This window comes from Typopeltis vanoorti, chromosome 4 (assembly GCF_054136105.1).
Source record: "Typopeltis vanoorti isolate ZY-2024b chromosome 4, IOZ_Tvanoo_1.0, whole genome shotgun sequence".
NCBI lineage: Eukaryota > Metazoa > Arthropoda > Arachnida > Uropygi > Thelyphonidae > Typopeltis > Typopeltis vanoorti.
The window spans coordinates 89,616,671-89,641,060 of record NC_143552.1 but is presented as its reverse complement, the minus strand read 5'-3'; the positions used below and the strand labels follow the sequence as shown (position 1 = coordinate 89,641,060).

Here is a 24,390-nt window from a genome sequence, read left to right as displayed (position 1 = left end):
TGTGTAGAAGGATTTCTACGCGCCTTCGTAACTCAGTCGTTATAGATGAAGTCCTTCGGTCGGAAAGACCTGGGTTCGATTCCCGTAAGTGATGTGAGGGTCCTTTATCCGGTCTCTTTTGACGAAAGTGAGTTAGCCAGTCTTATAAAAAGACAGGGGATGGGGGGTTTTCACCTGGAAACTCTGGATTTTCATCCCTCAGAACAGGCAAACTGGCCCTGTGAACACATGCATCTAGAAAGGACACACTGGGAGGCATAGGGCTAACCACCTTATTCTCAAGGCAGTTGCAAGAATAAAAAACCTTGACACTAAAAGGTAAGAGAGGAAGATTAAGAAAGAAAGAAATATTTCAAATTTTGAACTATTAATGATATATAAGAAATTCTGTTTAAGAATTTGTGAATTACAAGTGATGCAAACTAAAGGTTCATGATATGAGTCAACTGAAGGTAGAGTTTGAACCATGGGAAAACATTTAATGACAAGTAAGAATAGATATAGGGAAAAAAAAAGCTATTTTGTGTCTGATAATGATGACTAATCTGAGAAAACTGTTTCTCTTGGAAATTTTACACTGAAGTACAACAAAATTTATTTATCAAAAACTGTGAGCTGTTTGACTAAGTTAAAAAAGAAAGGATGGAAAACTGAATATCCTATCCTTAGGAACAATCCATCGTTGATGATAAACAACCTAATACGTGATAAAAACAAGATTTTACATGGAAAAAAATGTCTTTTTTTTTTATTTATTACAGATTTGAGTAAACTGTTGCATGTTTAACATACCTTATATTATTTAATTTAATATAAATATAAAATATAAAATTTTATTTAATAATCTTTCAATACTATATTTTGCTTTCTTTCTTATTTTTAAAGCAATCAATCAAACATCAGTAGAAATGCCACATAGGAGGTTTTTTATTGTTAAGAGATTTCTGTTATGGATAAAAATAAATTTAGGCTTATGTGAATGAAAATTAACTCCCATTATATTTTTTTACTCTCATACATAATGCAAAAGGTAATAATTTAATGATGCTGTGGAAAAAAATTATGAACTTCAATTGGTCTTTACTTTGTTTCTTCTTCTCCTGTAAGCTGTAATAAAATGCATAGTGGTCTTTTTCTATTACTTCCTTCATATCTTGTAAAATGCTTAAATTTTGATTCCATAATTGCAAGTTGCAACATGTATAATGGCTTTGTGCCAGCTGGAGCAGCCCTACTCTGACACTTCCTTCTTAGTGGCATTATGGCATACTCTTCCATGTGGTTTATTATTATTATTATTTCTGACAGCTCCAAGGAGTCTGAAGACTCATTGCGGGAGGACACCTACAACTGTCTTAACCACTACACCGAACCTCTACTACGAATCATCTCCATCAACGCCATCTCCACCACAACTGGTATTCTATGTCTGTAAATTGCATGTGTTCTGAAGGGCCGATTTGTCTGTATGCGGGATGAAAAACCCTGCTACCTCCGTACGAGATTGGCTAACTCACCTTTGATCTTATCTTTGATTTTATTTTGAACAAAACTTCGCCATTTGGAAGATATTTCAGTGGTCAAATATCTGTCATGACATGATCTCCACATTTTCGCCCAAGTCTCAGGGAAGGAATGTTTGTAGATACTTCCAGTTTAAAAAAATATATATATATAGTTCAGGACTTCTACTTGATAAGGATTTTGTGATCTAGCAACCCTCAATTGTGCTACATAGAGAATCAATGGGAGGCTTGAAAAACTTCTTCAAAGTCGCATGCTCACCATCAACCTCCATCATTCTATGGCCATTTTCCAAATACAATTGTTCAATTGTAATTAAAATTTTTTTGTGTCAATTCACTAAGTGTACTAGAAAAAACTTTGTGATTTTGCAACCATCTGAAAAAAGCACAACATATCTATATGTTCTTGGCAAGTTAGTGATATAATAAACTATACATGAAGTGAACTCATTAGCAGTGACTCCACCATTAGCTTCATGCCAAAACTACAATGTCACATCACCTTTATTCAGTTCATAAATAGTGAAATTATGACACTGGATTCAAAGTTCTATTGTAAACAAAAACTACAAAGTTTTAGGGCATAATAACACACTTTGCAAGTCCATTATAAGGATTAGCCTTTTATTACATGCACTGTCTTTAGCACTATTCTTTGCTGTGCGAACATTGTCCTTTTTTTTTTTTTAGATGTTCATCATAGGCTTCTTTGCTAATAGAGCCAGATTTAAAACTGCAGCACACATCACACCTGGTCTTTTCTTGGCATGTGTATGTCTATTCTCTCCTCGTTTAGTATTACTTGAAACAATTGTCATTATTATTATTATTCACGCCTCCATGGAGTCAAAAGACTCATCGTGGGAGGTCCTTCCTAAGAACATAAAGTCTGTCAAGACTCATAGAGGGGAGGTCCCCCCCTAAGAAACACAAAGTTTATCATACCACTCTTTAAACTCATTGACCGTTCTCGCTCCCACCACTCCATCAGGCAATGCATTCCACGGTTCAACCACCCTCCACGCAAAGAAACCACTCCTTACACTCTTGCTCACAGTTTCCTTTCGTAACTTCTATGGATGGCCTCTTGTCATCACTCCTTCCCGCAGTTCAACCAAGTGAAAGAACTCCCCAGTGTCAACCCTGTAACCACCTCTCAACAGTTTAAAAGTCTCAATCATATCACCTCTCCTTCTTCTATCCACCAAACTCTGCAGTCCACATTCCCTCAGCCGATTCTCATAACTAACCTTGTACAGTCCTGAAACCATCTTTGTATCCTTTCCACAGTTAATTTATCCCCTTCAAATCCTGGGGACCAAATCTGAGAACAATAGTCCAAGTGTGGTCTGATCAGAGACTTATACAATGGAATGATAACCCTCTTATCTCTGCAGGTCAGTGTCCTTCTCATAATTGCAGCAATCCTCTGTGTTACCTTCACCACCTTTGCAATATGTCCTCTAAACTTCAGGTTTCTATCAATCATCGACCCCAGATCTCTTGTCTCCTCCAGTATGTCATCCAACTGATGAAACTTTATTTTCAACACTTTCATTTTCCTTGTAAACATTATACTTGTGAAGGAAAGATCAAAAAGTTGATTGAACACAGACCTTGTTGGTTGAAAACCTACAGTAATAGTTGAGAACTTTGGGGAGACATTCTAACCACTTTTTACATTTTATGTGTTTTTGTTGGGGCTCATCTCTTTCTACATCATCTTCACTACCACTTTCAATGGAGGTTTCTGATGTTTTTACCCACCTCTTAAAAGAATTTTCACTAATGGATAACGTATTTATATAAAAAATGTCCTACATACTTTTACTCTGCCCCCATCACCTTTCTGCATCCATTTTCTTATTCTGATCTATTGTTCCGTTTCTTCTTTTCCTTATACATCTACTATTCACCAATCCTTTGACAAAGACAAGCTCTTCTCTTTCCATGATTCAATAGCCCAGAAATTTTTGAATATTTTCTCTCTGTATTGGTCTGTGATTGAAAACAAAAGTATGGTCTGTATTCATACAGAAAAGTATGATCATTTACTTTGTTCCCATCTATATGGGCACAGTACAGTGATTTATCTTTTAATCTTTTTAACTTTTTCAATACTTATACCAATAAGCTATACTAGAAGAAATTTGCTATAGCAAACTATCCACAAAAAAAAAAAAAAAATTCCTGTAGTCCCTATAAGTTTGCTGATGAGAATTGATTGTATTGCAAAAACAGTCTGAATGTTTTTCATGTTTTCATCTGTAAATAATTGTTTTTAAAGATATATGAAAAAAAAAATTTCTTAATTAGGCAGAAAGCATGTTCTGCTCTAACAGATAAGCTTAGATGTTGATGGTTATTCATGACTTATTTTTCACGGTATTAACAACACCACACACACTTTTATCACAAAGATGTTTTATTAACGCTTATATTTCGCTGATTTTCAACTCGGCATCATCAGAGCACAACACACTTGTATACACGACAGTGAGTGAGTGAAACAATATAATTGCAAAAGACAAAAGATCTAAAGTCCTATTTTTGGCACCCTCTAACAAAAAAAAAACAGCTATCCAGGAGTTTTTCTTAGGATAACCATCTCCCAAATGTTTGGCAAATTAATGCAACCATATTTCTTAAGGTTGGGAGAATTCTTCAAAGCCATTGATGACTCAAAAAATAATCTTTCAGATCTATAATGACCCCTAAATAGCACATTCATTTTCCTCCATCTAATCCTGTGTGAAGGAGTGTCCAAAGCATGGTCTGCCAGTCCCGACTTGCCATACTAATAGTAGCAAATGTATCTTTCATGTTCTTCCAGGCAGATGTTCACTGATCATCCTGTTTGCCCATAATAGGCCAAGTCACAGTCACAAGAAACTTCATACACTCCTGGGTGTGCTAAAGGATGAAGTTTATCCTTAGGCAAGCGGATCAGAGTTGCCAGCTTGACATGAGGTTCGAAAGTGGTGTGAAGGCCATGTTTCAACAATACTTTGGCTATCTTTTCCGATGTACCTCTGATATAGGGAACAGAAATGGTCATGTTGTATTCTTGTGAATTAGGGGAAGGCAGAGTAATGGGCCTATGTCGTATTTTATCTATTTTGTAGGGATTGTAGCTGTTGGCTAAGAATGTATGGCGCAGGTATTGGAGTTCAGTGGTCAGATCTGTATCGTTAGAACAAATGGCTCTGGCTCTGTGTGTAAGTTTTTTTAAATGCCGTGCTGTTGGATTCTGCTGTAAGGCAAAACTTTCCAACTTTCAATTGCAATTTGTCCTCTTCTCCCCTAATCCCAAATCAGTAAATGCTTTCTTGTTCTGGTAGTTAGGCTTATACATTGCTTTTTCATAACAATATTATTTAAGAAAATTACTGCATTCACTATACATTAATTAGAATATATTTTTAATTAATATTGTAAATATGTCAACAAAGTCAAGTTCATTGACTTTGTTCATTATTCCTTTGTACATCAAAGATATATGGGATAGTAACATATTGAGTGTAATCTCTTTTCTGGAAGGAGGGGGGGGGGGGAGTTGTAGCCATTAGCTAAGGTTGTAGGTATTCTCTGTAAACTGAGAATGCCAAAGATCCATCAAGTTGGTGTGTAATCAATGTGTCTAGGAAGGGGAGACTGTTGTTTGTTTTTTCTAATGTGAACTAGATCCTGGATCCCCAGGATCCTTACTTGCTGACCATGCTTTGGACACTCACTACAGGATACGATGGAAAAAGGCCACCTTTTCCATAGGAGCAAATTTAAATATAGAAGACTTTTCATAAAATTCACCTTAGCTTTAAAGAACTACCCTAACCTCAACAAATTCATTGTATGAAACTGCCTGAAATCTGGGAAGCACTCACCCTCACAACCGATATCAATCCAAAAGCCAAAAACACCACCAAAACACTCTTATGACTTGAGACTTTCGCTCATTGTTCCACTTTGATCATATCATATTTACTCTACATATCATTTGGTTCATTGTTCTCTGATGGCAATTCAACTTTACCAAAATATTGGAAATATTAATTAAAAGTTATACTAATCAATGTATAGTATAAGTTGTAATTTCCTTAAATAATATCATTATGATGCTTTCCTGACTAAGCCTTTGTCACATATCACTTGTCAGAAGAAAAGAGTTTTGTTTAAATTCCATTAATGATAGAAGAAACAAATGATTAGAAAACCCTTTTCAAGCAAGACCAAGGGTCTTAAAGAGAAATTAAATTCCTCTGCTCAAGGCAGAAGTTTTAACTCTTGCAAAGTTAAGATGCTGCACAAAACCAGTTATAAGATCACTCACAAATAAATCCTAAATCAATAGTTGTTAAGCTAAAATGGTGCATGACAGATGACAATGCTGAATACCAAACCAGCATTTTCTTTTCTTTTTTGCCTAATCCAGAGTTAAGATCTTGCCTTGACAAACACAATTAGACATAGTCATTGTGTACAACAAAGAAATGGCAACTCATTGGATTTTATGTGATTTGGCAGGCATCTGGTTATGTTCAGCATGTTCAAAAAGTTTGAAAACTATATCCTGAGGCAAAATCACTAAGACCATTCAAAGTCAGAAAATAAATGACAAAATATATCTAAAAAAAAAAAAAAAATGCAGTCAGCACAAAAATGTTTTTTTTTTTTTTTAATGACAAGAGTGATGTACATTATCCCCAATATAAATGAATTGTGAAATCAATGCCCATTAGCAAAGTGAAGGTGTAAAATCTCGCGAGAAATTATTTTTTAAAGAGAATTTTCGGTAAGAATTTTCCAATTTTTTTTGTCTAAAATTCTAAGAAAAAAATGTGCTTAGTAAGATGTAGAAATATAAAAGAATAAATTACTGTTAGAATGCACCTGCACTTTAGACTTGTTTGTAAAAGCTTAATAGGAGTTAAGCCGGATTAGCGCAGAATACCGCCAAAATTGTAACGTTAAGAGACCAGCAATGATGTCAATTCTTTCATTACTCTGGCTAATCCGGGAATACTCTTACTTAAGAACAAAGGAAGGAAAATGGAATAAAATGCAAAGCAGCATGTGGTTCTGGGCTTTTTAGTCCTTGGTCTCTTGCTTGGCTCTTCACCTAGAGGTCTACAGGGGCTCCTTCCCTAGTTCCAGAATGATCACTCTTCCCACCACCGATGCTGGATGTTTCTCTTCCGGCAGCTCGATCTAGGTTCCCGGTAGCTATGGCAGAACCCCAGTGCATCCGACGAAGGAAAACTCTCAAGGATTGACCGGACGGAAGTCTCTATGTGTGATACTGAATAAATCGGAGTTTCCTCTCGAGTTTGTTGGCAAGTAAGCCATTATTTTGTTTGTAGTATGTTATATGATTGTAACTCGAAATCGTAAAGGATTGAGAGAGGTTACTTGTTAACTGGCGGTTATATTGAATTTTGAATAAGGGAAGAACTTGTATTGTTAAGTATGTCTAATTCATAAGTTGCTTCTGATAATGTCTGAATTAGTATCAAGTATTGGATGTGTTGGAAGAAAGTTAATGTAATCCCTCCTGGAATATTTATGCATGATTGTAAGCCAAGTTGCATCATAGAAGACACCTTTATATCAAGGCACAATAGTTTTTTCTGAGAGTGAAAGCACTATAGTTTCTGTTGCTCAGATAGCAAGTAATATTGTGTGTTAAAGTGCTTTTGAATATGTTATTTGATTAAGTGATTACGTTATTTTCTGATAGTGAAAGCACTATAGTTTCTGTTGTTCAGATAGAAAGTAATTTTGTGTGTTAAAGTGCCTTTGATTAAGTTAATCTTTAATCAACTTTTATATGCTCTGTATCATATCTTTTAGTTCAATAATAACCATGTTTTTGTTTTGTAATTACCTGGTTCTCATTCTTTAGCAATGCACTATCCCGAAAATATTAACGAGCCTGCGGGAATAGAGAAAAGTTACGAGCCACGACTTGCATATAAAGATATTGTATAGAAGTATTAACTTATTTTTTGTTATCTTCTCGCCCTGACTTTCAAACTTAAAAGGATCAATTAAGTGGTGCAGTCATTAAGATCAAATAAATTTCTTAATTGATATTGTGCGATTGCTTAGGGACTGTTAGGTTAGATAGACTTATTACACGAGGTCTATCTAGCTACAGAAAAAGGGGGGGCAAGAATAAATTTAAGTAAGGAAGTAGATTGACAGATAAAAGATAGATAAATATAAATATAAAGAAAAAAATTTTTTACAAAAGATGTATGTGAAATTGTACAGAGGTAACAAACTGTTTTTATTAATTTCAGTGCTGTATTTACCATCTATTTATAACTCCACTAAGTAAAAGGAAGAGAGGGAAGATTAAATTATGAACAAATACTTATTTGAAATTATATTTATTAAAATGTATAATAAAAGTATTTACTTGTTTCTATGTTCTTTACAAAGACATAATGCAATCACAAATACCATGGTTATCAAAACCAAGAATGATATCAACCATGGTAAAAAAGAAACAATTCCTGAAAACATTCCTAACATGTAGGTAATACAACTGGACTTTGTTTCCATTCCATCCTGTTTTAAGCATCCTTATAACCTGGAAAAATTCACAATATCATTAGAGTGATATTAATTTCAATCAACTAAACATTATTCAAAACAATGTTTTAAATCAATTATTTAAAATCAGTGTTTTTCATACTTTGGGTTGTTACTTGATTATTATTAGGTAATGAATGAGTGCTAACTGAGGCAGTGATGCTAAATAAATTCATATTTTTTAAACTTAAAAAAAAAAATAAAAATAAAAACTGCATCTTGTCTGGTGTTGTTTACCAAGCAATAAAAAAATTGAACATCTCATGGACATACTTTTCCTCTGTGTGTGTGTCGTAACTTTCATTCCTTAAACAATGGGATAATATGAAATACCTAACATGATCGTAATTTAAAGAAGTAATTTTTCATCATGTTACAAATATGTTTTTAAAACCGAACAATGTGAGCAGCCAGTACAATGCTTAAATATCATTGCACATTGATGAGTATGTTGATTTTTTCAACCAAAAAATGAATATAACAAAAGATAACTAACATTGGATTTAATAGGTCGTAATAGATATTTGATTAAACCAACTGGTTTTGTCTGATATGCTAGTGACTTCTGGGTTAGGAAGAACAAACAAATATACAATAAGCAGTAAACATGAACCATTACATAACTAAAATCTGAATATGTAGTAATAGTTACACAAAAATAAATTAAAAAAAAAAAGAAAAAAGAAGATTTTTAATTAATTTCTATTTTTATTAATAGTTCCTACATATTTGGCTTTCAGTTATGTAATGATTCATATTTACTGCTTATTATATATTTGTTTGTTCTTCCTAATCCAGAAGCCACACTAGTGACTTCTGGATTAGGTTTATTATGAACATTAATATGAACATTACATAACTTTCAGTTATGTAATGTTCATATTAAAACTAGTTGGTTTAATTAAATATCTATGCCCAGTGTTAATTATCTTTTGTTATCATTGCATATTTTATATATATATATTTAAAAAAAAAAAAGATTAAATGACCATAAGCTGAGAGATAAAAATAGAGACACTATTTCAATTAAGTTTAGTCTTCTTAGAAGACTTCTTCAGGTGCATAAAAATAGCAAGTGCTCTGTCAAACCATGTCCTGCTGCATTCTGCTGATACTAAAGAGGAAACTTTCATTCATACAGTCTTATGGGACAAATTGGAAAATATCTTTCAATGCTATGTTGAACTGGAAAGAAGAATTGTAGAATCTAAAGAAATCGTCCGCGATCCAGTACATCTCAATACTAACCTCAGATATAATTTAATTTTCTAAGAAGATGAAACTAGTCGTGCAGTCTACTTAATTAAAACAGTGTTTCTATTTTTATCTCTCGGCTTATAGTCATTAGTCATTTAATCTTTTTAAAAAAATATCTCTCTCAGCCGAGTAAATCAGTTATATATAAAACAAATAAATCACCTAACACCTTTTATTCCTGTATAGGGAGTAGACGAAGCTGTTTTAGCCCTATCTAACTTTTGGAGACTGAGTGGACAGTTCAATCTCCACTAGTAGCCAATCAAAGATAGATGGCCCAAGGCTATCACTAATTAAGTGGCACGCAGTGAAGAGAGACAGCTAACAAGTGCCACCATCTCATGGTCCCTAACACAATATATTTTTAATGTCTGAAAACAGTGTGGGTTTACTGGTCGATTTTCTTGAGTTTACAGGAAGAAAAATCTGAGTTTCTGGGAGAAAAAAACCACTTGCCTGTGCCAGAGATCAACAAACTCGGGAACTGGTCGAAAATAGGCTTAGAAAAATCCTCTGGTCGGTGACTAAATTTGAATCCATGTCTTTCTTCGTGCGGTCAAGCCATGTAGTGTGCAAAAGGCACTTCTACTGAGCTACACAGGCTCCACATACAGGACCTTGATGGACCTGTGTTTCACTCAGGATTTCTCCATTGGTGCAGGTCACAAAGATGCCTCCAACGATCTCAATCTTCTCTCTTCGATGTTATACCCATAGATTTCACTAGTGGAACTTCTCATCTTGTAGGTGGTCTTCCTGGTTTTCTCTTTATTCCTGGTTGCCAGTTGAATATTCTATATGACCATCCCTGAGTCTGGCTATGTGACCTGCTCCATCTCATCTTGCTTTCATATACTGCAGTTACCACATCTTCTATGCCTGATCTCTCTTTCTTAGTTCCATGTTTCTAACATGCTCCATTTTGCTGATGTTACAAATCCTGCGTTCTATTGCATGCTGATTATTCTGAGAGTCTCCTTTTCTTGTTGTGTTCCATGTTTCTGATCCACATGTGAGTGATAGAAGAATGTCACTATTAAATAGTTTTGCCTTTGCAGAGATGTCAAGATTTGGATCAGTAAGTGTTTCTTTTAGTCTTTTGCAGATAGCCATGCAGCTTTCTTTCTTTTTGCTAGTTCTTCAGATAAATCGTTATTCGTTTTTATTGTTTTGTCCTAAGTAATTGTAGGAGTCAACTTGTTCTATAGGGATGTTATCAATACACAGGTGTGACTGTCACCTGTGTAGATGTTTTTGATCCATTTTGTTTTTTCTACATTAATTTTTAAGCCTATCTTACTGCTGTTTATGTATATTTTTTTGCCCATTTCTTCTAGATCTTTTGGGTTGTGGGATATCAGTACTAGATCATCGGCAAACATAAGGATTTGCAGTTTTTCACCATCTATACTTATTCCTCCATTTAGGTCTATTTTTTTCAGAATGTATTCTGAAGTGTTGGTAAATAGATTTGGGGAGATCACCTTGACAGACCCCTCTCCTTATATCTATATTTATAGGTTGATAGCATTATCAACCTATAAATATAGATATAAAGCATTATATGTGTGGTCAAATAGCATTATTAGTGTGGTCTGATTTTTGTTAATTTCTTTTATCATGTGGATGTAAGTAGGGTCCACATTTGTTTCCAGTAAGGTACTGATGACTGCATTGTGTTCTATGGTATCAAATGCTTTTTTTTTTTTTAAATCAATAAAGAGGAAACAAAAGGGTTCGGTATTCTCTGCATTTTTCTGTTAGTTGTGAAATGACCTGGATATGATCTATTGTGGAGAAGCCTCTTCTGAATCCTGCCTGCTCTCTACTGGAGTTGTCTTCGAGAGCGTTTTGGATTCTGTTCAGTATTACTCTGTTCATGATTTTATATATGTAAGAGAGTAGACAGATTGGCCGATAATTTTTTTATGTCTTCCTTGTTCCCTTTTTTGAATAGAAGTATGGTTTACGAGATCTTCCATTCCTCTGGAATCTTTCTTTCTTTGAAGTACCACGTAAATCTGGCAGCCAATGCTTTGAAAATAATTGGTCCACCTTGTTGAATTTCTTCAGCCTTAACATGATTAAGTCCTGAGGCTTTACTTTTACTCATTTTCTTAAGGGTATTGTTACGTCATTGTTTTTCTCTCTAATTTCTTATTTTATATACTTCTTTAACCTCTATTATCTTTCCTTGTGTGTAGCCTAACGAGATTCCACCTAGGGATATTTCCTTTTCAAATACTGGCAAATTTGTATTTATACTGTGCCAGCCAGTATCCTATAACAGGAATTTATTCAAGTTCAGGGAAATATTCCTAGATTCATTGACATACACTGTAACACACACTTAAATAGATATCTGTACTTTGCAGTCGTGACCAATGATCTATTACTTAAACACATATATATTTAAAATTTCTCCCACTATGGTTCTAATTTTATAAGTGGTAATTTGATATCTCGAATTAGGGGCATGACTCAGGCATATGCAATAAAACATGTTTATTGGAACTAAATGACAATTACAACTAAATTGAATCAAATTACTAAAACTTCTAAATCTCTTGCTAAGTTAAATCTCATGCTAAGATAATTAAACAATTCTAAATTAATCAAGTTCACCTAGACAGATCAAATTGTTAATCACACAGAACAATAGAAAGCAATGACAATATTACACTAAATTAAGATTGCATGCTATTCATAGAGTATGTACTATACAACTTGTTGCTTTCTCAGTTAAGGTTATCTACTAAACAAAATACACTTATTAATTCAGTCACATACAATAAGATTTGTTCCTGACAATTCCTTATCCAACAGAATTTGCTGTCTCAAATACGAAATCTTATCAAAGTTTTCTAAAGGATTGTCCACATTACTTAATCAAACAGAAATTTCAATCTTCTATCACTTCCGTAACATATAACAAAGATCTCCACATTACCCAGTTCTTTCCGAAGGTCTATTAACTACCACGTGTTGTTCTGGTCATCCTTCGATCGGCTATCTCAGTGCCTGGCTTTTGGCTATGTTGTCCTTTCTACTGCTGCCGGACTTGAACTAGTTTCTGCCGCGACCGAGGGCTATCTCCGCTCCTTTCCGATGGGACATCCAGCGACTGGCACGATTCTTCATAGGCTGATGATTCGCATACGGCTCTGCATGGAATCTTGTTCAGCATAATCAGGAAAACGGCCTGCTGTCCGACATCATAGGACCCTGGCTCGTCCTTTCTCCGACCACCGGTCAAGAATCCTCGAGATGAAATCCGGAACAAAAAGCCTTGCAATATGGGGCGCATTACCTTATATTCTGTGTTCTAGCGCTCTCTTTTTGCTGTATCCTTTTTTTTTCTGCACAACCATTAGTTTTAATGCCCTTAAGATGATCCTTAATCTCCCTATTGCTGTTCTTTGAGGAAAGCATGCTTATGTTATTTTCCGCATGAGCTGTAGCTTTCGGCGTTACGACCAATACGTGCATTTCAGACTCAATCTTTGCACTGTTACTCATTACTGTCTGGAGATTTACGTTATTTTAGATAGCTTAATAGGACACAAATTTAAGCCAATATTTCCTTTACATTTAATCACTAATTTGACATAATTCTCTAGTTTAGTTTTCCGTTTTGACTACAAACATTTCTAATACATTACACATATTAATGCACATTCTCATATACAACAAACAAGGTCTTATTACTACTGCTGGTGTGCAGGTATTATCTTAAATTAATTAGAATTTTCATGTTAGATTCTGAATGAACAACTTAGAAAATCCTCCATTCAGGATCTAACAGTATGTTCTATTTCTTCTGGAAGTACATCTGGTATATTGCTTGGTTTTGGAATGATAGGTTCTGAAACTTGGCGCTTAGTTGCATATAGATCATTATAAAAATTCTGCATAATTTCTTCTATCCTTTTTCTATTAGTATGTTTTTCTCCATTATGATCCTGTAAAAGCAGATGGAATTGACTGTTTAAAATTTAAGTCTTTCTCTATTTTTTTCAGGCTGGGTTTTGCCTGCATTGCTTCTCTTAGTTTTTGTATCCTGAAAGCTTTGTAGTCTTCTGGAATTCTTTTCCTCAGTAATTTACAGATAATTTTGTATTCTAGAAAATTTCTTCAGATTTCTTCAATTCTTTTCTCTTTTTCAGTGGTTCTATAGTTTGAGGTGAGAGCCAGTCTCTTGGCTATCACAGGAATTTCAGATTTTTTCTTGCACTCGTTGAATTTATTAATAAAGTCAATATAGTCTTCATTTATATAACAGTTCTTAATAGTCCATTTAGTTTCTTATATGTACTTCCTGAACTTGTGGTAGTCTATCTGTTTGGATTGTCTTTTGTGGTTTGATGTTGCCCTGATATGTTGTTCTTTTTTGTGGTCTATTCTTATAATGGCTCTGAGGAGTCTGTGGTCAGAATCCATGTTGAAGTACGTCTCTCCTATTGTACCAATATTTTGTACCAGTCTTTTACAGTCTGTTAAAATGCAGTCAATTTCATTTTTTGTGTCTCCATTCGGTGATTGCCAAGTCCATCTTCTTCCTGAGCATTTGTTGAAATGTACCTACCAAGTTTAAATCCAATTTTCTTTGCAATTAGCTAGTATAATTAGAAAACAACTTTACAGACACATTATTTTTAGAAGGAGGGCCATAATTGCCAATGACTTTATGCGTGGGTTATGCATGGAGAGTGGTGTGGAATTTGTGGATGTGTGGAATGAGTTCGATGGGCGAAAGGACTTATATAAGATGGATGGGTTACATTTGAATGGAGTTGGTGTACGGAGACTTGAAAGAGTGTTGATGAATGATGTAGAAGTGGATGTACAGACTCAGGGAAACTAGATTTATTAAGAGGGGGGGAGTAGATATGCAGACTTTAGGGGGGGCAGTTAAGTGTATGAATGAGTATATTATGCCCGAGCGAGTACGACAGACAACAAATCAGAATGGGATAGTTAGTATAAGGCATCAAAGTAGGGATGGAACAAATGGGCTTCTGCGATTCATGTACACTAATGCCAGGAGTATTAGGAACAAGAAGGAAGAGTTTTTGGCCATGGTTGGCACTTCCAGGCCACAGGTTGTCGGTATTAGTGAAACATGGCTGACAGAAGATGATAAAGCTAGTGGGATTGAATGCGATGGGTATAGCGTGTTCAGGAGTGACAGGGTGAATAAAAAAAGGGGGGAGGAGTGTTATTGATGATAGCTGATGAGCTTCAGCCAAGGAGTATAGAAGTTGAACTGCAGGATGGGGAAAAAAGCACATTTGAGGCTGTTTGGTGTGAGATAGAATCTAGCAGAACAAAATATACAATTGGGTGCTGCTATAGACCGGGTGATGGAGTGGATGGTGGGGATAGTATGCACAAGCAAATAGAATAAATGAGTGGAAGGAGGGTAATTATTATGGGTGATTTCAATTATGGTAACAATGACTGGAAAGAGGAGACGGCACATGGGAGGAAGGAATTGGATTTTATGCGGTTATTAAGGGACAACTATCTACGGCAACATGTATTGGAAAATACCAGGGTGCAGAGAGTGCTGGACCTAGTAATTGCAACTGAGAATGTGGCTGTAATGAACATGACCATGTTGCCACCAATTGGTGAGAGTGACCATAAGGTCATGACTTGGGAGGTGGCTAAAGGAGTCGAATTTACAATTAAGACAGGGTACATGTGGAATTACCGGGCTGGTAAGTATGACAAGCTTAGATGTATGCTTGGCTCAATGCCATGGCATGTAAAACTGCAAGGGCTGGATGTTGATAGTGCATGGGAGGTGGTTAAGAACTGTTTGCAGGAGGCAATGGTTGACTGTATACCAAGAGTCAGAATAATAAATCAAGTAGGGGTTAAATGGATGAATAACACTATTAAGCTTGAGCTGCAAAAAAAGAAACAATTGTGGAGGGAATTTAAGGAGAAGGGTGACCATCAGGCGCAGGAACAGTATAAAGCTCAGGCCAGGATGGTAACAAGGGTGGTAAGAAAAGCAAAAGCAGATTACGAAAGGAAATTGGCCACGCAGGCTAAAGAGAATCCCAAACAGTTTTTTCTTCATCATCATCAAATTCCTGCCATGTACCCTCAAGGGGTGTACAGGAACAGTTTTTTCAATATGTTGTAAGTAAAAGGAAAAATGCTCATGGTAGAATGATCTTAAAAAATGCTGAGGGTAGGGAGGTAACCGAATCAGTCGATATTGTGGAATTACTGAGCGAGCACTTTGCAAGAGTATATCATCCAGGTGGTGACTTTGCAGGAATGGAAGAAACAACAGCTTATACTGGAATTGTGATGAATGAAGTAGAGGTAACTAGTCTATTACAGAACTTCAATGTCAATACATCTGTGGGATTGGATGGTATACCAGCTCGTGTCGTACGTGAAGCGGCCAAAGAATTGTCAGTGCCCTTGACCATTTTGTATAATTTGAGCCTCAGGACTGGGTCAGTCCCAAGGGGGTGGAAAGAGGGGAAAATAGTTCCACTGCACAAAGGTGGTTCCAAGGCTGCTGTTGAAAATTACCGGCCAATCAGCATAACAGGAATCATTATCAAGGTCTTAGAGAAAATAGTCAAGAGGAAAATACAAGATTGGATAGAAGAAAATGGGATACCGTATCGGGGACAGCATGGTTTTGTGAAGGGTAGGTCATGCCTCAGTAACTTGCTCACGTATTATAACACAGTGACGACTGAACTGGATAAGGGTAATGGGTTTACAGTGATTCTACTGGACCTTGCTAAGGCCTTTGACAGGATATCACATGGAATTCTAATCAGTAAATTGCAGCATATGGGAATGGACATAGGGTTGGTGAGATGAATAGGAGGGTGGTTGACGGAGAGATATCAGAGAGTGGTTTACTCAGGAGTAGAGTCCACAAGACGCCTGTGACTAGTGGTGTGCCACAAGGATCTGTTCTTGGACCACTGCTGTTTAATTTGTTCATAAATGATATAGGAAAGGATCTGAGAGGAACAGTTCATTTGTTTGCGGATGATGCGAAGTTGGGTAGGGCAATAGTGAATGCAGATGACGTCAAAATTTTGCAGGATGATTTGGATAGATTGGAGGTCTGGGCTAAGGAGAATGGATGTCAATTTAATGTGGCAAAATGTAAGGTTATGCATTTTAGGGTGAAAAGATTGGCGGCAGTTTACTGCATTGGTGGAACCGTGCTGCAGGAAATTGATGAGGCACGAGATTTAGGAGTGTTGGTGGATAAGGAATTGAAATTTAGGGGACACATTGCAAAAGTGGCCAAATCAGCACATCAAATCACTTGGTTGCTGAAGAATATATTGACAAGCAGAGACAAGCAGGTTATTGTTCCTCTGTATCGAGCCTTGATAAGACCCCATCTCGACTACTGTGCTCAGATTTGGTCACCTAGGTTTCTTCTTGATGGGGAGGAGGTGGAGAGGATCCAGAGGCGAGTGACCAAGATGATAGCAGGTCTGTGGAATGAACCGTATGAGAACAGGTTGAGGATTTGTGGGTTGCAAAAATTGGGTGATAGGCGGAGGAGGGGAGATATGATTGAGACATTCAAATTACTGAAGGGTTTCTATAAAATTAATTTAGAAGATATTTTTGAGAACAGGGCTGGTTGTGGGAGGACTAGAGGACATCCATGGAAACTGGGCAAAAGTGTGGTTAGTAAAGGTGTTACAGCTGGGTTCTTTACTTTTAGAGTAGTGAATGAGTGGAATGCGCTCCCTGAGTCTGTGGTGGATGCTGTGACAGTGAATGAGTTTAAGGCGAGGTATGATAGATACTGTATGAATGTCGAATAGTTGTGATGAATATGATTTGGGGCCTCCCTCGATGAGTCTAATGACTCCCTGGAGTTGCCCGTAATAATAGTAATAATTATAGCCATCAAGCCATTTTGTTTCATAAAAGTGTATCAGAACAACTGAGAGACTTTGGAGGAGCTAAAGTCATCTATCGAGTGTGAAATCTTGGCTATTTCAATAGACGTCCTCCACAAGGTGGTGTACAATTTTGTGATACAATTGCGGAAGATTGTAGAGGTTGAAGGTAAGCACATACTGAACATGTTGTAATATAAATGGCATAAGATGTAGACCTTAATACACTTTGGATGAGATTCGTATGCCTCCTCGTTCAGAAATAATACAGCATTAAATTTGGTAGGTACATTTTGGACCACCCTGTATGTGTGTATATATATATAATCTTATCTTCCCTCTTTTACCTTGCGGTGTCGAGGGTTTATTAATCATCGGACCTCAAACCATTCACAGGACAACGTGGTCAGCTCTATGCCTCGGTGTATCCTATGTCCATAGTGTTGAGTTCTCAAGGCCAGTTTGCCTGCTTTGTGGGATGAAAACTTCCAGGATAAACTGGGGAAAAAAAACCCTACTGTTCACACTCAAGACCAGCTAACTTGGCTATGGCTGAGGAAGATGCTTCAGCTCCTCACGTCACCAACGGGAATTGAAGCTAGGACACTTTCCCCAGGCATATGGTTGAGAAGCACACAGCCACTAGGCTAACCGCACGGAATTTATATATATCCATCGATCCATCCATCCATCTTCAAGGCCCACCTTTCCTAATTGGGTTGTGGGGGCAGAAGCTGCAAGAGGAACTACCAGTGGTCACGATCCTCTGCCACCAAGCTCAGGTGTTCTCGTGGGACTACCAAACGTGTCCACCCAAGGTTTTGGATATAATCTATCCAGCGAGTCCTTGGCCTTCCACATGGCCTCCCAACCTCTGGCTTGGCAAAAAGAGGGCCTGCTGGGGGAGCCTCTCTTGTGGCATTCTGACCAGGTGCCCATACCAGTGTAACTGTGATCTCTCAACACAAAGAAGCAGTGGTTGAGTATTCAGGGTTTCCTGAATTGCAGAGCTTGTGACTCTGTCGAGTCTTGTCAGTCCTACAACCCCTCGAAGGAACCTCATTTCAGCCGCTTGGATTCATGTCTGCATTCTTTTTGTCACCCAAATCTCATGACCATCAGTGAGGATGGGGACAAAGACTGTATTGAAGACAGCCAGCTTTGCCTTCTGGTTTAACTCCCGCTTCAATGCTACCAAACGGCCAAGCTTCCACAATATTGTGCTTGCTGAGCCAGTTTGAGTATATATAGCTCTCTACGTCCCACTTTCTATCACTCGTGAATATGAACCCAAGGTATTTAAACTTCTCCACCTGCCTCAGTGGGACCCTATCCACATGTACAGTGCACTGGGATGGTCTTGACCATAAATGTTTCAGTTTTGGCCACACTGATCTTCATCCCAGCTTCTGCACAAACAGAGCTATAAACCTATCCAGAATCCGCTGGAAGTCATCGGTGGAAGAACTAAGCAGAACTAGGTCATTGCAAAAAGCAGAAGTCCAATACATCTTCCAATTCTGATACACTCACTGACTCGAATGTGCCTATCAATCCAGTCTATAAATATTATGAAAAGGAGGGGTGAAAGAACACACCCTTGGAGAGGCCAATGGAGACTGTGAAGGGTTAAGACTTTGTGATGTTTACCCTGACACAAAACTCCAAGCATTCATACAGGGACTTGATGGCAGCTAATAGTTGGCCATCCACTCCATACTCCTGTACTACTTGCCAAAGCTTATCCCGAGGAACCCGGTTATATGCCATCTCCAAGTCCACAAAACATGTGTAGACATTAATTCTTGGCATATTCCCAAGATTTCTCAAAGACTTGCCTTATTGTAAAGATTTGGTCAGGTGTGCTTCCACGAGGATGTAAGCCACATTGTTCTTCCTGGAACTTTGACTCAACTACTGTTACACCCTGATAACTTAAGAATGTGAAAATTTCAGTTATCATGATGTAACAAGAGAAGAAATAAAAACACTGTATAGATAACTAAGTAAGCAAGCTTGTTCCTAAGCAGATATCGTTAAGAGCCTTTGAAAATAACAAATACAAAAAGGAATGAAAAACATGCTTGCATCCAAGTGAAAAATATAGCTGAAATTGTTTGTTGAACTAAATAAAAAAAAAATATATATATATAGAAAAAAAGCAGGGAATTTTATTAGAGTTGTGATATGATAAAATAAGGTTAAGTAAAGCAAAGATTAGTCATAGGATTTTGTATGTGAGAGGCTAGTTTTTACACTTGAAATAAGAGATTAAAGATTCAAGTCAATTCTTAGAAAATTTTGGAAAGGGGATTAATTTAGTATAGATGACACAGAGGTTAGCTTACACAAAAACCAAAGCTAAAGGTCATAATTCCAGAATTGAGACTTGGTCATGTGTCAGTCTCGTGCACACGGACCGCATGATGTTTTGGCAGAAAAACGCCACTCTAACTGGTCAGTGATATCAACTCCAGTAAGGGGGGGGGGAGAAAAGAAATTGAAGGTGCCGGTAGGGGTCATCGTATAAAAGGGTTAGGAACCCCCACCACGAGGCTTTTTTCCCTCAGTGTGTTTCTTTACGAGTCTTCATATAGGTCTCACGCGGTTTTCCTCAGTGACGGGCTATGAGTTTTCTCCGTCCGACACAATAAGGAAACAAAGTGTGCGTGATTTCGATTCCGTGTTCCTATTGTAAGAAATGAAGGATGCAGTTTAGTTAACAAGAGAGAAGACAATTCAGTGTGTTTCATCGTCCATTGATCGTAATGAGAGAAAGAAAATTCTATAAAGAAGTCAGTGCCCACGTGGTGAATTTCACAGCCACAGAATAGATGATCCTATGTATGTCCTTGATTGAAGAATGTAAGGTAAAGATTGTGTAAGCCCATCTTAGTGCCAAAAGAACTTAGGAGTAATAAGTCAGAGAAGAGTTCGTCCTAGGAAGGTAAAATATCGGAAAAAGGTAGAGACCAGTGTAGAAGACCCAAGTCAAAAGGTACTGTAAAATCTCGTGGTAATTCAAATCATATGTAACTGTAGTCATTGTTCAATTACTGAACAGTTGAAAGGATTAATGAGAATTATACTAGGACTTTAGTACATGACAAACTAGAATAAAAATGAGTTTGTTACTATTAATTAATATGTATTCATGTGCCTAGAGATTTATGCATGTAAATTGTATTTTAATTAAGAGAGTTTTAAAGGTCAAAAGTGAGTATTAGCTCAGCGAAAGGATAATTTTAATCCATATTGTCTTAGTGAGAAAATTAGAGTAACTGATTATATATGTCCTAGAAAATACAGAATTATAGTGTGATCAAACCAGTAAGGGGTTAGACAAAGGATCAACTAGTTCATATGTATAGAATCTGTTATGGCGATATGATCACAATTCTCATGTAGGATCTTAACCTAATACTTGTGTTTAGCTAGTGAAAATTTGTATTATATATTCTTAGTATTGAATAGAGTTTTATTTGATAAAGAATGAATTGTACCATGTTTAAGAGTTCAATAAACTTTTGTTCATTGAAAATACAGTTGTCTGAGATTGCCGCCCAATGCACCACTTGTAAAAATGCACAAACTTAATCACGCGGGGGGGGGATTTGTTAATTACGAGATAAAAGTCACCACTGTATATTAGTTTGATACTCAGACATATTTTGGTTATTGCTCCGTGTTGTTGAATTTTAGATCTTAAACTAAATGTCCTGAAAGGCGCAGTATAAAATAAATATTTAGGGACACTAAGGGGAGGAGAAGCTTGAATATTTGTATTTCGGTGATATCTCGTATATAAATAAGATTTGGACAAAGACAAGTAGAATTTCACATAAGGATAGTTGAAAGCCTAATAATCATAAATTGGGACACTACATAAATGGCGCAGTTTGCAGGATTTAGCTAATTAAATCCTAATTACAAGCTATTCACAGCAAGTTGGTTTTGGGTGCAGGTCAGACAACTGAAAGGCAAAAGTTTAATTAAGTGTTGTTGAAAATTTTAAAGAGTAAATTACCGTAAACTGGATGCAAGTATAACTGATCCCTCTAGCAGTTTAGGCATGGATAACAGCGAATTTTTTTGTTATATTAACCCACAGCAGGTGTTCCCACAATTTTCGGGCAAGAAGACTGATGACGTCCTCAATTTTTTTAGTTATATAGAAGAGCTTAGAAGAGTTGGAGGATGGACTGATTTTCATTTGTTAGTCGTGCTCCAGAGTAAACTGGTGGGAAAAGCTAACTTATGGAAGCTCCAGAGGTGCACTCAGAAGGAGAAGGAAAGTGTAGCTGAGTTCCATAACAGGTTACTGATGGTAGCTAGTACCCAGAGTGTCCTTAGTGAAGAAAAGCCTCACTTGGACTGGGCCATCTTCGAACAATTCAGACAGGGAGTCAAACCTGAGTTAAACAAAATGGCATTCGATAAAAGATTGTCCAGTTTAAGTGAGTGTTACGATGCTGTCAAGGAACGTGAACAATTGCTTGGAGACCTTCGTCCTACACCTGTTCCGGGGTCAATAAACATAATTGAAGAGAAGGGCAATTCTGAAAAGGGGCAAGGACATAATAAAGAGAGTAAGGAAAGGAGAGAAAGACCTAAGGCAAGAGAGAGACTAGAAGAAGATAATAGGCAGGTGATAAACAAGTTGATAGTCATATACTGATACAGATAATATCAGGGTTATTGTGAAGCAAGAAAGAGAAATGCTCCAAAAACTCATTATAGATTGGTTAAACGAGGTGATGAGACAACTGGGAACGTTATCTGTAAAGACCCCAGAGCCTGATTATAGCAGAGCTGAGAAAACCACTAAGTTAATTAAAGAGGAAGTTGAGCATCTTCAAAGACCTCTTCTCGATCGAATGGATTCTGTAATGCAAAGGCTGTCAGAAATCACCCCACAACAAACAACAACTAATCCTCAAAATCAAGGGAGAGTTAGTGACCAAAGCGGCAGTAGAGAGCCCCCAAGATGTTTCAGTTGTAACAAACTGGGACATTTTGCTCGAAACTGTTACATCAACAAGAAGCACTTTAGTAGAGGTTATGATGGAGATTTCGATTTGCGTACGTATACAAACAGAGTATAGAAAAGGGGGAAATAAAGAAAGGCACATCCTTACGAGATGGAGGTGAAGACCAGTGCATATGGAAGACACTGCAATGCTTTGCTGGACACTGGAGCTCAGTCATCCATCATATCTGAGGATTACTTTAAGATAATAGAGCCTTATGTCAAAGATAATATCACTCACCTTAAGCAACGAGTGAGAGTATCAGGTGTCACAACTTCCACGACCCATGCTTCTAGGTCTGTAAATCTAAAGTTATACCTGACTGAGTTCAAACTATGTGTTTGGCAGGAGTTTCTGGTCCTATCAGGATCCTCTCTTCCACACATCAAGCTGAACCTGGGTAGGGATTTCCCGTCAAGGTATGACTTTAGATATAATTATATGAGGAAGGACATATACCTATTGGGAAGGAGACAGATTACAAGAGGGGGGGGGGAACTCCAGAGTGACGTAAAGAAGGGAGAAATGAGCCTCAGGAGAGGAACCATGAATCCCACATGAATAAAGTGAAGAGATCATTAAATGAGGAGTTAATCAGTGAAAAGAAATCAAAAGTAGTTAAGGTTAAATCAGAGGTAAATTACTGCAAGGTTAGAAAGAGGAAGGAGAAATAAAAAACAGAGAAGTACATCAGTCATGAGTTAATGGATAATGCATACATTATAAAAGGGATGAGATAAAAAGAAAAACTGGATATGAGAAGAGGAACACTTTGCAAGAAAATTAAAAAAAAAAAAAAAAAAATTATTAAAAGGTAGGGCCTATGTTACACCCTGATAACTTAAGAATATGAAAATTTTAGTTATCATGATGTAACAAGAGAAGAAATAAAAACCCTGTATAGATAACTAAGTAAGCAAGCTTGTTCCTAAGCAGATATCGTTAAGAGCCTTTGAAAGTAACAAATACAAAAACTAAAAAGGAATGAAAAACATGCTTGCATCCAAGTGAAAAATATAGCTGAAATTGTTTGTTGAACGAAATAAAAAAAAAAAAAGAAAAAAAGGGAATTTTATTAAGATTGTGATATGATAAAATAAGGTTATGTAAAGCAAAGAAGATTAGTCATAGGATTTTTTATGTGAGAGACTAGTTTTTATACTTGAAATAAGAGATTAAAGATTTGAGTTAATTCTTAGAAAATTTTGGAAAGCGGATTAATTTAGTATAGATGACATAGAGGTTGGCTTAAACAAAAACCAAAAAAGAAATTGAAGAAGGTGCCGGTAGGGGTCATCGTATAAAAGGGTTAGGAACCCCCCCTCCACAAGGCTTTTTTTCCTGAGAGTTTTTTTTTTTCTTCGCGAGTCTTCGTATAGGTCTCACACGGTTTTCCTGAGTGACGGGTTAGGAGTTTTCTCCGTCCTACACAATAAGGAAACAAAGTGTGTGTAATTTCGATTCCGTGTTCCTATTGTAAGAAATGAGGGATGCAGTTTAGTTAACAAGAGAGAAGATAATTCAGTGTGTTTCATCGTCCATTGATCGTAACGAGAGAAAGAAAATTCTATAAAGAAGTCAGTGCCCACGTGGTGAATTTCACAGCCACAGAATAGATGATCCTATGTAGGTCCTTGATTGAAGAATGTAAGGTAAAGATTGTGTAAGCCCATCTTAGTGCCAAAAGAACTTAGGAGTGATAAGTTATAGAAGAGTTCATCCTAGGAAGGTAAAATATCGGAAAAAGGTAGAGACCAGTGTAGAAGACCCAAGTCAAAAGGTACTGTAAAATCTCGTGGTAATTCAAATCATATGTAACTGTAGTCATTGTTCAATTACTGAACAGTTGAAAGGATTAATGAGAATTATACTAGGACTTTAGTTACATGTCAAACTAGAATAAAAATGAGTTTGTTCCTATTAATTAATATGTATTCATGTGCCTAGAGATTTATGCATGTACATTGTATTTTAATTAAGAGTTTTAAAGGTCAAAAGCGTGTATTAGCTCAGCGAAAGGATAATTTTAATCCATATTGTCTTAATGAGAAAATTAGAGTAACTGATTAT

At 36.7% G+C, this 24,390-nt stretch overlaps 1 protein-coding gene across 3 annotated transcripts in view; it reads right to left on the bottom strand.

Annotated features, from left to right (window-relative positions):
• LOC150107486 (uncharacterized) overlaps window positions 1-24,390 on the bottom strand; it is a 156,935-nt gene that overhangs the window by 130,018 nt on the left and 2,527 nt on the right. For all 3 annotated transcript variants that reach the window (XM_090391333.1, XM_090391336.1, XM_090391335.1), the window contains exon 2: window positions 7,948-8,121. In XM_090391333.1, coding sequence (XP_090247459.1) covers window positions 7,948-8,093 — 146 coding nt within the window. In that variant the 5' untranslated portion in view covers window positions 8,094-8,121. The remainder of the gene's footprint in view (window positions 1-7,947; window positions 8,122-24,390) is intronic.